Raw genomic sequence first — 13,120 nt, forward strand, 5'->3', positions numbered from 1 at the left:
CAATAATAGGTTAAATAAAGTCTTTATTTAAAAACTACAAAATCAGAATATAGTATTTCTAATCTTAAGAATTCAAAAGGTCATGGCAGAAAGCTAAGATTGAGAAAATACTTTCATTAGACCATGTAAATCTACTTAATTGTGAAATTTTACCCCACCCAATTCCCCCTAATGAAGGAAAGGTTGACCCTTGTTCTCCATCCTCAAGAATATGTAGTTAGTATCATATAAACATTACTACTTTCATTTACCTGGTGGTGGTTCCATCTAATTCCTTTCACTCTTGATATTGCTACTAATTGAGGCTTAGTTCTTCACTTACATTTAATAAAATAGATTCAACCTTCTTCTACAATTGTGATACTTCCATTGAAGGGTTCAGTGATTCAAGTAGTATACTGTACTGAAAGAGCACGTAGACGTATTTTCATAACACTTGGAGAACATGGTGGAAAGAATCTAGATATATTATAAGAAAAGGCATATTTCTGTTTTCTGTAATGCAGACTGAGGAAAGACGGAAGCCATTGTTTTTGGTTCCCAATCCAATTTCCATTCTCCAACAATTGATTCAATTGCTTTCACTGGCAATTGAGATTGAACCAGGCTGTTCAGAAACTTGAGGTTATATGTGATCACTCAACGAGCTTCTAACCGCATCATGAAAATGCCCTACTTCCACCTCTGTAACATTGCCTAACTTAACTCCTGTGTCACTTCATCGCTGCTGAAACTCTCATTTAGACTTGACTAATCTAAGATATTCCTCATTGGTGTTCTACATTCTGCCCTGCAAAAACATGACGTCATCCAAAACTCTTCTGCCTGAGTTTTAACTTGCGCCAAGTCCCATTCTCCTTTCCCAGCTGTGTTGGCTAACCACATTGGATCCTGGTCAAGCAATGTCTTACTTTCAAAATTCTTATCTTGTTTCCAATTTTATCCTCAGCTGCCAGCCCCGCACCCACCTCCCCGCCCCCATCCCCAACCCCCCCATCTCTGTTGTATTCTCCAGTTGCATCATCCTTTCCAATACTATATCTGCACTTTTCCAATTCTTGCCTTTTGTCAGTGTCTGATTATAATTGTGCAATGATTGGTGGTTGCATTCAGTTATTTAGGCCTCAAACTTTGGAACTCCCTTTCTACATCTCTCCACTTCAGTTTCCTCTTTTATGATGCTTCTTAAATCCTTCCTCTTTGACCATGTGGTCATCTGACCCAATATCTCCTTATGTGAATAGATTGTTATTCCTTAATGCTCCATTGATTCACCTTCAGATGTTTTATTACATCAAAGGCACTATATAAGTACAAGCTGTTGGAGTTATTAATGTAGAAGGGCTAACTGGACAGCTCTTTCAAAGGCCAAATGGGCGAATGACTATCTTCTGAGCTATACAGTTCTACGTTTCAATAAACATGACAATGGTTTTAAGATCAAAGATAGCTTGTTTACATGGTTTTGAAGACGCTTCAAAAATGTCACAAAACAAATTCCCTTTTGGTCGGATTAGAGCTGCAAAAGTGGTAAATTATTATTAATCTTCTAAACAAGGTTTCTTTGAATTGTATGAGGTTGTTGAATAATGTATGTATAGGCTTGGATAAATTAGTTCCTTTTTCTGATAATTTTACCTCTTTTCCAAAACAGCACAAGGAATAGGAGTCGACTGGATAAGTCCTCAAGGCTGCATTTCCTTGGTTCATCTTCTACCTCAATTTAACTTTCCTACCCTATCCTCATATCCCTTTATTTCCTTAGTCTCTTTTGAAGATATTGACATTCTCAGGTCTAGTGTCCCTTTCACTAATCCAATGAGGATTGACACCAATTATTAGATTCCTAATATTGTCCCGACTGATATCAGTTAATTCAGCTGAGACCAAGGATTGATCTGATCAATCCTTTACAAGTTAGCTACTGAGGGAACCCCACTGAGACAAAAACATTTTGAAAAGTCAATACCATTGCGCAAGTCTCACCACAACTTTAAACTCTCTTCAAATGGTATTAAGTCTGACAACAGTGCAAAGAGCAGATGAATCATCTGACAACACGCTGGAATTCTATATAACACATTATTATTAGTATGGTATTATCATTAGATGCAATGCTCAATTCAATAGTTTTACTTTATAAAATACGTCAACAATATTTCAGTGTTAATATTGTTTCTTGTTTAGAGACAGAATTCTGTTTCAATTTGCTCATAAATGGAGTAATCTGATTGCACTTACTGTGGTTTTGTCAATGTGATCTTGTAAGGAGTCAATAAGCAGATCACCTACAGGTTGCCAGTCAGTGCGGACACTTTCAGCTGTTATCACATGAGCCTCAAGGTTATCCATAGCTTTTTGTAGTTCTTGAAGTTTCCCCAAGGCCTTTTCCACTTGCTCCTGCCAATTATTTGCATGGGTGTTCAGCTGTTCCCAATTTTCCTTCACTTCTGTTGACTGCTTGCGCACAGCTTTAGCAATTCTCTGGGCTCTCTCTTCTGGGGTAGGCTCTAGAATTGCACAGATGCAAAACATTCATGTTACAGATGCTTTAAAACTTACTTTATCTAGACCTCTTCCCTGCAAAGGTTTCATATACCTTCTTTCGGAATGAGGGTACGGTAGTACAGGATTGAATTCTGACACAGACGCATCAATGATAAACCATGTGATTAGCTAGCAGGTGGTCTTCCTCAATTTTGCAAGCCAGAGAGAATCAATACAAAGGATAATAACTTCAATGGATATTAGCAATTTGTGATTACTAAACATTTAAAATTGGGAAAAGAATAGAGTGAATAAATCATAGAATCCTTAGAGGGCAGAAGGAGGCCTTTTGGCCCATCGAGTCTGCACCAACAGCAATACAACCAAGGCCCTATCCCCCTAACCAGACAGTTACCCTGCTAGTCCCCCTGACACTAAAGAACAATGTAGCATGGCCAATCAATCTGACCCATACTCTTTGGACTGCAGGAGGAAACCGGGGCATCCAGAGGAAACACGCAGAGAACGTGCAAACTCCACACAGACAGTGACCCAAAGCCAGGATTGAACTGAGGTTCCTGGCACAGTGAGGCAGCAATGATAACAACTGTGCCATCAAAGGGGCATCAGACTCAAAGTAAATAATTTGAAAAATCTTTTCCGAACTTCTTTCACAATATAGATCAAATTTGTAGCATACACAACTCATCTTTCAGGAGATGCAAACAGAACCATTACATTAAATTGTTAAATTTTATAACTGTTCCCACCAGTTGGATCTTTCAGGGCTGCTGTTGGCAGAAACCCTGTTGTCAGGTTGCATAAAACAGAGCCCCACTGACAGCGGCGGGAGCAGAAGATCCTGCCGTCAGCTAATGGCAGGCCACCTCAACCGCATGAAACATGCCACAGAGTATAGAATATCCCATCCTCTTGATTTTTCTCTGCAAAGATTTCCCCAGGCCAGTGACTGGATTAGGCTGAAGGGACAGATAGTTCCAGACAATTTATGAAATCTGTTTCCAATCTATTCATCTAAAGCACATACATAATCCTTCATTGTCAATTAATCTTGCAATGTTGTTTGCATAGAGATAGTGTTGCAGGAGACTAATTGGCCTCATGTTGTTTACCCATTTACATTTGGCATGTCTGTGTTCAGTTTCAGTAAAAGGAGCAAATTGTGCCGTTAACATTTTAAAACCATCTATATGTGAGAATGATGGAATGTGTCAAGTTCAAACCATTGCTGCTTTTAAAAAGCTCACAAAAACAGCAAGGAAAACATCAAGGGAACCTTGTGAGGCAAAAACAAAATGCTACGGATGCAGAAACCATCTGCAGAGAAAATCGTTTCAGGTTGATTATCTTTTATCAGAAGTGATAAAAGTTAGCAATGTTGTAAGTTTAGGCAAGTGAAAAGACAGAGGAGGATGGTATAAGAACAAAATGGAAGGTCACTTTGTGTAGTGCTCTACTAATTATGAAAATTGAAAGAGAAAACTGAGAAAGATCAACATAATTACCCAAATGTTTTGCCTAATTACAGCTGAGGCATTAATACATTCTAAGAGCAGTCTGGGTTAATTAGTCTCTGACCCCACCAGCAGTTGCATTCTTTGAGTTGGTTGTCATGCTGAGGCATCTAACAAATTCAGAGCCCAAGGGACTGGTTAAGAACTGAATGCACAAACATACTGAAATAAGAACATAAGAACATAAGAACATAAGAAATAGGAGCAGGAGTAGGCCATCTAGCCCTTCGAGCCTGCCCCGCCATTCAATAAGATCATGGCTGATCTGTTGTGGCTCAGTTCCACTTTCCCGCCCTCTCCCCATAACCCTTAATCCCCTCTCTTATCAAGAACCCATCAACCCGCGTCTTAAAAATATTTAGCGAGGCAGCCTCCACCACTTCAACGGGCAGAGAATTCCAGAGATTCACCACCCTTTGAGTGAAGAAGTTCCTCCTCAACTCCGTTCTAAACCGCCTCCCCTTTATCTTGAGGCTGTGCCCCCTAGTCCTACTGTCTTTTTTGAGCGGCAAGAGTCTCTCCACCTCTATCCTATCCATCCCATTCATCATCTTATACGTCTCAATGAGATCTCCCCTCATTCTTCTAAACTCTAACGAGTACAAGCCTAGTTTATTCAGCCTCTCCTCATAGCTCAATCCCCTCAACTCCAGTATCAGCCTAGTAAACCTCCTCTGCACTCCCTCCAGGGCCAAAATATCCTTGCGCAGGTGCGGCGCCCAAAACTGCACACAGTACTCCAGCTGCGGCCTCACCAATGCCCTATACAGCTGCAGCAAGACCTCCCTACTTTTATATTCAATCCCCCTCGCTATGAAGGCCAGCATCCCATTCGCCCAATGGCATGGCAAGAATGCTATTATAAGGATACCTGATCGAGCTGCAGTTAAAATTCACAAGGTCTGAACTGGCAACAATGCGACACTTTTATTGGCCATAATCATGTGGAAGTATTCAAGCTGAGGGAAAGGTGAATCTTACTACTTCATTAATCTAATAAAACAGGGCAGTTTAATCTTCATCTTACTTCCAGCGAACAGGGAAAATCAGTTTGATATAAATAAAGCAAAAGGAAAGGTGCCTTTGCCATACTTTGCTTATGATTCAGGATTGAACACAATAGATGAAACTACAAATTTGGGGGAGGATTTGAATATTGCCACTTGGGATAAGTAACTGAAAGCAACAATCCATTCACTGATGCCAATAAATTTGATACTTTGCGTAACAGGCACCATAACAGGACCAGGTCAATGCCTGCCATATAATAGTAACAAAAATTAGAAACCTAAGATCATGAGATATTGGAGCAGAATTAGATCATTAGGCCCATCAAGTCTGTTCCGCCATTCGAACACACCTGATAAGTTTCTCAACCCCAAATTCCCGCCCTTCCCCCGTAATCATTGATCCCTTGATCAATCAAGAACCAAACTGGAGAATTGATTGTTGGCGCACGGGGGGCGGGGTGGGGAGCTGCTAATTCTGGATGAGCACTTGGCACATCATAACCTTCAAGGCTATGGGCCAAGCGCTGGCAGATGGGATTAGGTGGGAGTTCAAGTGTTTCTAATGTGTCAGTGTGGATTCAATCAGCCGAAGGCATGGTTCTATGAAATGAAAACACAGCTCACAGCAAGAGGAAATACAATGAATCAGCTTATGACAAACCACACAAAAATATCCTTTCAATCCGTGATGCATTGCTAATATAAAATGCATTCCATAAACACTGTCTAAAACAGTAAATGGCAGAACCCTTACAAGTATTGATAGGCAGAGGGATCTGGGTGTTCAGTTGCCACTGAAAGTGGCAACACAGTGGATAAGGTAGTCAAGAAGGCAAATGGAATGTTTGCCTTCATCGGCCGGGGCACTGAGTTAAGAATTGGCAAGTCATGTTGCAGCTTTATAGAACCTTAGTTGGGCGACACTTGGAATATATGTTCAATTCTGGTAGCCACAGTACCAAAAGGACGTGGAGGCTTTGGACAGGATACAGAAAAGATTTACCAGGATGTTGCCTGGTATGGAGGGCATTAGCTATGAGGACAGGTGGAGAAACTTGGTTTGTTCTCACTGGGACAATGGAGTTTGAGGGGTGACCTGACAGAAGTCTACAAGATTGAGGGGCATGGACAGAATGGATAGTCAGAAGCTTTTTCCCAGGGTGGAAGAGTCAATTACAAGGGAGAATAGGTTTAAGGTGTGAGGGGCAAGGTTTAAAGGAGATGTACAAGGCAAGTTTTTTACATACTGGGTGGTGGATGCCTGGAACTCGCTGCTGGGGGTGGTAGCAGAAGGGGCATCTTGACAATTACATGAATAGGATGAGGGTGGAGAAATAAGGTCCCCGGAAGAGTAGGAGGTTCTAATTCAAATGGGCAGCATAATCAGTGGAGTGGAAGGTTGAAGAACCTGTTCCTGTGCTGTAATTTTCTTTCATTTTATTCTTCGTAAACATAGAACATTAGAGCGCAGTACAGGCCCTTCGGCCCTCGATGTTGCGCCGACCACTGGAACCAATCCAATGACCCTCTAACCTAAACTATTCCAATGTTATCCATATGACTATCAAATGACCGTTTGAACGCCCTGAAAGTTGGCAAGTCCACAACTGCTGCAGGTAGGGCATTCCAAGACCTTACTACCCTCTGAGTAAAGAACCTACCTCTGACATCCATCCTATAATTACCACCCCTTAATTTAAAGCTATGTCCCCTTGTGTTAGCCGTCACCATCCGAGGTAAAAGGCTCTCACTGTCCACCCTATCCAATCCTTTGATCATCTTGTATGCCTCAATCAGGTCACCTCGTAACCTTCTTCTCTCCAATGAAAATAACCTCAAGTCCCTCAGCCTTTCCTCATAAGGCCTTCCCACCATACCAGGCAACATCCTGGTAAACCTCCTCTGCACCCTTTCCAATGCCTCCACATCTTTCTTATAATGCGGCGACCAGAACTGTACACAATACTCCAAGTGCGGCCGCACCAGAGTTTTGTACAGTTGTAACATGACCTCACGGCTCCGAAATTCAATCCCTCTACCAATAAAAGCTAACACACCGTACGCCTTCTTAACAACCTTATCAACCTGGGTGCCAACTTTCAGGGAGCTATGCACATATACCCCGAGATCCCTCTGCTCGTCCACACTACTAAGAGTCCTTCCATTAGCCCTATATTCTGTACGCCTGTTATCCTTACCAAAGTGAATCACGTCACACTCTTCCGTACTAAACTCCGTTTGCCACCTCTCGGCCCAGCTCTGCAGCTTACCTATGTCCCTCTGCAAACTGTAACATCCATCCTCACTGTCTACAACTCCTCTGACTTTGGTGACGTCAGCAAATTTACTAATCCATCCTTCTACACCCTCATCTAGGTCATTTATAAAAATGACAAACAGCAGTGGCCCCAAAACAGATCCTTGAGGTACACCACTTATAACTGCACTCCAGGTTGAATATTTCCATTCAACTACCACCCTCTGTCTTCTATCAGCTAGCCAATTCCTGATCCAAACTGCTAAATCACCCTCAATCCCATGCACCTGCATTTTCTGCAATAGCCTACCATGGGGAACCTTATCAAACGCTCTGCTAAACTGCATATACACCACATCAACTGCCTTACCCTTATCCACCTCTTTGGTCACCTTTTCAAAAATCTCGATAAGGTTTGTGAGGCATGGCCTACCCTTCACAAAACCGTGTTGACTATCCCTAATCAATTTATTTCCCTCTAGATGATTATAAATCCTATCCCTGATAATTCTTTCCAAAACTTTGCCCACAACAGAAGTAAGGCTCACTGGTCTGTAATTCCCAGGATGGTCTCTACTCCCCCTCTTGAACAAGGGGACAACATTTGCTATCCTCCAGTCTTGCATCACTATACCTGAAGCCAATGACGACATGAAGATCAAAGCCAAAGGCTCTGCAATCTCCTCCCTAGCCTCCCAGAGAATCCTAGGGTAAATCCCATCCAGCCCAGGGGACTTATCTATTTTCACACTCTCAAGAATTGCCAACACCTCCTCCATATGTACCTCAATCCCATCTCGTCTACTACCTGGTATCACAGTATTCTCCTCGACTACACTGACTTTTTCCTGTGTGAATACTATCAAAAAATACTCATTCAGTGCCTCTCCTATCTCTTCAGGCTCCACGCACAACTTCCCACTGCTGTCTCTGACTGGCCCTAATCTTGCCCTAACCAATCTTTTATTCTTGACATACCTGTAGAAAGCTTTAGGATTTTCCTTGATCCTATCCGCCAAAGTCATCTCATGTCCTCTTCTAGCTCTTCTTAACTCTCTCTTTAACTCCTTCCTGGCTATTTCATAACTCAGTAAAAAGTCTGACAACACCAGGTTTTAGTCCAACCGATTTATTTGATAATAGATTCACAAGCTTTTGGGGTTAGTCCCTTTGTCAGGTGAATGGGGAGTTCTGGCCTCAGATAGAGCATATAAAGCACAGACAGTTTAGAGATTACTGATTAGAATGCGAATCCTTACACCTAACCTGCTGTTCAAGACCTGAAGTGGCTGACAATGTGAGTGCAAGGAGCACTGATCACAGGTTAAAGAGATGTGTATTGTCTCCAAACAGTACAGTAAGTGAGGTTTTGCAAACCCAGGCAAGTCACGGGGGTTACAGATAGTGCGACATGAACCCAAGATCCCTGTTGAGACCGTCCTCATGTGTGTGGAACTTGGCTATCAGTCTCTGTTCAGCGGCTCTGCGCTGTCGTGTGTCGTGAAGGCCGCCTTGGAGAATGCTTACCCGAAGGTCAGAGGCTGAATGCCCGTGACCACTGAAGTGTTCGCCAACAGGAAGGGAACAGTCTTGCCTGGTGATTGTCGAGCGATGTTCATTCATCCGTTGTCGTGGCGTCTGCATGGTCTCCCCAATGTACCATGCTTCGGGACATCCTTTCTTGCAACGTATCAGGTAGACAATGTTGGCCGAGTTGCAAGAGTATTTACCATGTACCTGGTGGATGGTATTCTCACGTGTGATGATGGTATCCATGTCGATGATCCGGCATGTCTTGCAGAGGTTGCTGTGGCAGGGTTGTGTGGTATTGTGGTCACTGATCTCCTGAAGGCTGGGTAGTTTGCTGCGAACAATGGTATGTTTGAGGTTGTGTGGTTGTCTGAAGGCAAGAAGTGGGGGTGTGGGGATAGCCCTGGCGAGATGTTCGTCTTCATCAATGATATGTTGAAGACTCCGGAGAAGATGTCGTAGCTTCTCCACTCCGGGGAAGTACTGGACGACGAACGGTACTCTGTCCACTGTGTCCCGTGTTTGCCTTCTGAGGAGATCGGTGCGGTTTTTCGCTGTGGCGCATCGGAACTGCCGATCTATGAGTCGAGCACCATATCCTGTTCTTATGAGGGCATCTCTCAGGGTCTGGAGGTGTCTGTCACGATCCTCCTCATCTGAGCAAATCCTGTGTATACGGAGGGTTTGTCCATAGGGAATGGCTTCTTTAACATGTTTAGGGTGGAAACTGGAGAAGTGGAGCATTGTGAGATTGTCTGTGGGCTTGTGGTACAGTGAGGTGCTGAGGTGACCGTCCTTAATGGAGATGCGTGTGTCTAAGAATGCAACTGATTCTGGGGAATAGCCCATGGTGAGTCTGATGGTGGGGTGGAATTTGTTGATATCATCATATAGTTGTTTCAGTGATTGTTCACCATGAGGCCAAAGGAAGAAAATGTCATCGATGTATCTAGTGTGTAGCATTGGTTGAAGATTCTGTGCAGTGAAGAAGTCTTGTTCGAACCTGTGCATGAAGATGTTGGCATATTGAGGTGCAAATTTGGTCCCCATGGCTGTTCCATGTGTCTGGATGAAAAACTGGTTGTTGAAGGTGAAGACATTGTGGTCCAGGATAAAGCGGATGAGTTGTAAAATTGCATCTGGAAACTGGCAGTTGTCGGCATTGAGTACTGAGGCAGTCGCAGCAATGCCATCGTTGTGGGGGATGTTGGTGTAGAGCGCCGAGACATCCATTGTGACGAGGAGTGTCCCTGGTTCAACTGCTCCATGTGTGCTGAGTTTCAGTAGGAAGTCCGTAGTGTTGCGACAAAAGCTGGGGGTTCTTTGTACAATGGGTTTCAGGATGCCCTCGACGTAGCCGGAGAGGTTCTCACACAGAGTTCCATTGCCCGATACGATGGGACGGCCAGGTGTGTTTGCCTTGTGTATCTTTGGGAGACAGTAGAGATCTCCAATGCGGGGAGTACGTGGAATGAGAGCACGGAGGGTGCTCTGAAGGTCCGGATCAAAGGTCTTGATCAGATTGTTGAGTTGACGAGTGTGCTCTTTGGTCGGATCTGTGGGTAACTGTCTGTAGCGTTCCTCATTGTTTAGTTGTCGGTACACTTCTTTACAGTAATCCATTCTGTTCAGTATGACGATGGCCCCTCCTTTGTCTGCTGGTTTGATGACAATGTTGCGGTTTGTCTTGAGAGCGTGGATGGCGTTGCTTTGTGCTTGGGTGATGTTCGGGGCTGTCTTGTGAGTGCGGCTGATGAATCTGGTGTTAACGCACCTCCTGATGGTTTGGGCATACAAGTCCAGTCGAGGGCAGCGGCCTTCCAGAGGAGTCCAATTGGATTCCTTCCTCTTAGGCTGTTGCACTGCGGATCTCTCTGTCGGCTGTTCTGGTTCATCGGCTGTCTCATTGCGTTCACTGCTGGCCTCTTGGGGTTTGTGGAAAAACTCCCGCAGCCTCATTCGCCTGATGAATTCCTCTGTGTCCGCTGCGAGACTGATGGGGTCCATTTTGGTGTCGGGGCAGAAATTGAGCCCTCGGCTGAGAACTTCGATTTCATCTGGTTGAAGTGTGTAGTCCGACAAGTTGACAATAGACCTCCCTGCGGTAGTGCCGTCTTCTACTGTGGTGCCGGGGGAGGCTTGGTTGTTGCTGGCGGCGATGCCGAGTTTCTCAAGTTTCCTGTTCTTGGTGTGCATGTAGGTGGTGTAGTTTCTTTGTCTCATCTGCTTGGCAGAGTTTCGCAGTTGGTCTGCATCCTGAGCACAAGTTGAGAGAATGTATTCCATTTTAGTTTCCAGGGTGCGGCGTTTGCTGTAAAGCTGGTGTATGAGGTGGTTGAGAAGTGTGAGAGAGGTGCGACGGCAAAGTCTCTCAGCGTACTCTGTGTTATAGGTTGCCCTGAGTGGGTTCGTGATCTGTAGTCCTTTTGGTATCTTGTCTGCTTTCTTGCATCTCTGTAAAAACTTGATGTCTGTGTCGATATGCGCAACCTTCTTGGAGATCCTCTCCACTTGGATCCGGCAGTTTGAGGTGTCGATAGTAGTCATGATGTGGGAATGCCGGCGTTGGACTGGCGTAAACACAGTAAAAAGTCTGACAACACCAGGTTTTAGTCCAACCGATTTATTTGATAATAGATTCACAAGCTTTCGGGGTTAGTCCCTTCGTCAGGTGAATGGAGAGTTCTGGCCTCAGATAGAGCATATAAAGCACAGACAGTTTAGAGATTACTGAACCCCGAAAGCTTGTGAATCTATTATCAAATAAATCGGTTGGACTAAAACCTGGTGTTGTCAGACTTTTTACTGTGTTTACGCCAGTCCAACGCCGGCATACCCACATCATATTTCATAACTCTCCAGTGCCCTAACTGAGCTTTCACGTCTCATCTTTACATAAGCCTCCTTCTTCCTCTTCACCAGAGATTCAACTTCCTTAGTACACCACGGTTCCCTCGCTCGACCACTTCCTCCCTGCCTAACAGGTACATAGTTATCAAGGACTCGCAGTAGCTGCTCCTTGAATAAGCTCCACATTTCAGATGTTCCCAGCCCCTGCAATTTCCTACTCCGCCCTATGTATCCTAAATCTCGCCTAATAGCCTCATAATTACCTTTCCCCCAGCTATAACTTCTGCCCTTCGGTATATGCCTATCCCTTTCCATCACTAAGGTAAACGTGACCGAATTGTGGTCACTATCACCAAAGTGCTCACCCACCTTCAAGTCTAACACCTGGTCTGGTCTTGTAAATGTGAGAGACTTTTAAACGCTATGGGCAGAATTGTCCTGTCCTTCCCGCCATGGGAATCACAGCGGGTGGGACATGGTCTATGCAAAGGTCCATTTACCATTTAAGACTGAGATGAAGAGGAATTTCTTCACTCAAAGAGTGTTGAATATTTGGAATTCTCTGCCCCAGAGGGCTGTGAAGACTCCAGTCATTGAGTATGTTCAAGACTGATAGATTTCTAAATATTAAAAACATCCAGGGATGTGAGGATACTGCAGGAAAATGGTGCTGAAGTAAAAGATCAGCCATGATTTCATCAAATGGTGGAGCAGACTTGACCTGCTCCTATTTCTTATGATCAACTCACATCACCAACCAGATTACCTGAACATTATTTCATGGCTTTTACAAATTCATTGCTCTTTACCATTTCACAATATGGATTACATTTTATAAGCATTTACCCGGCTGTCAAGCACTATGGGGTGATCCAAGGATATGAAAGCAGTGCATAAATTCTAATTCCTTGCTTTTGGTTAAGTTTAACAGTGCCAAACAGACATTTTATATTAAGGAAGTAGATGCATTTTAAAGACAGAATAGTTTATATTTTGTTTTTCCTCGTAGTATTTTCCATTTGACATTTTTAAGCTTCAATTTTTTTCTAACTTTAAACTCTTAATTTATCTTGTTCCGTGCCAACTACTCACTTTGAATGGGGGAACAACTTCCCAAAGTAAGTTTTTTATATGGCTGATCAGCAATGCAAAGGACTTCTTTGCCAAGTGAAATTAATGGCCAGGTGTATTGTGTAAAATCTCAGAAAAACAGAAATTACAATGTTCAAGTAAACACTTCAGGAACATATAGATAACGCTTCCCCTCATAAACCTATCCACAAACAGGTATAGACATGGTAATGTACAGAAATGATACATTTCTTTACAGGGCAGAGCTCTAGCTGGTGTCTGAACCAGGTCTTAGCTACTGACATTGAGACTCATTAATGTGAAATTGCAATCATTAATTAATCTGCTAAAGAAATATGAGTGTGCACACTTGCTGCACA

At 43.5% G+C, this 13,120-nt stretch overlaps 1 protein-coding gene across 5 annotated transcripts in view; it reads right to left on the reverse strand.

The window, feature by feature from the left end:
- The window catches only part of utrn (utrophin), a 517,764-nt gene that overhangs the window by 135,870 nt on the left and 368,774 nt on the right, over positions 1 to 13,120 (reverse strand). For all 5 annotated transcript variants that reach the window (XM_080199920.1, XM_080199921.1, XM_080199919.1 and 2 more), the window contains one exon: positions 2,242 to 2,510. In XM_080199920.1, the coding sequence (XP_080056046.1) occupies positions 2,242 to 2,510 (269 nt within the window). The remainder of the gene's footprint in view (positions 1 to 2,241; positions 2,511 to 13,120) is intronic.

This window comes from Carcharhinus amblyrhynchos, chromosome 12, assembly GCF_965287045.1.
Source record: "Carcharhinus amblyrhynchos chromosome 12, sCarAmb.v2.hapA, whole genome shotgun sequence".
Lineage (NCBI taxonomy): Eukaryota > Metazoa > Chordata > Chondrichthyes > Carcharhiniformes > Carcharhinidae > Carcharhinus > Carcharhinus amblyrhynchos.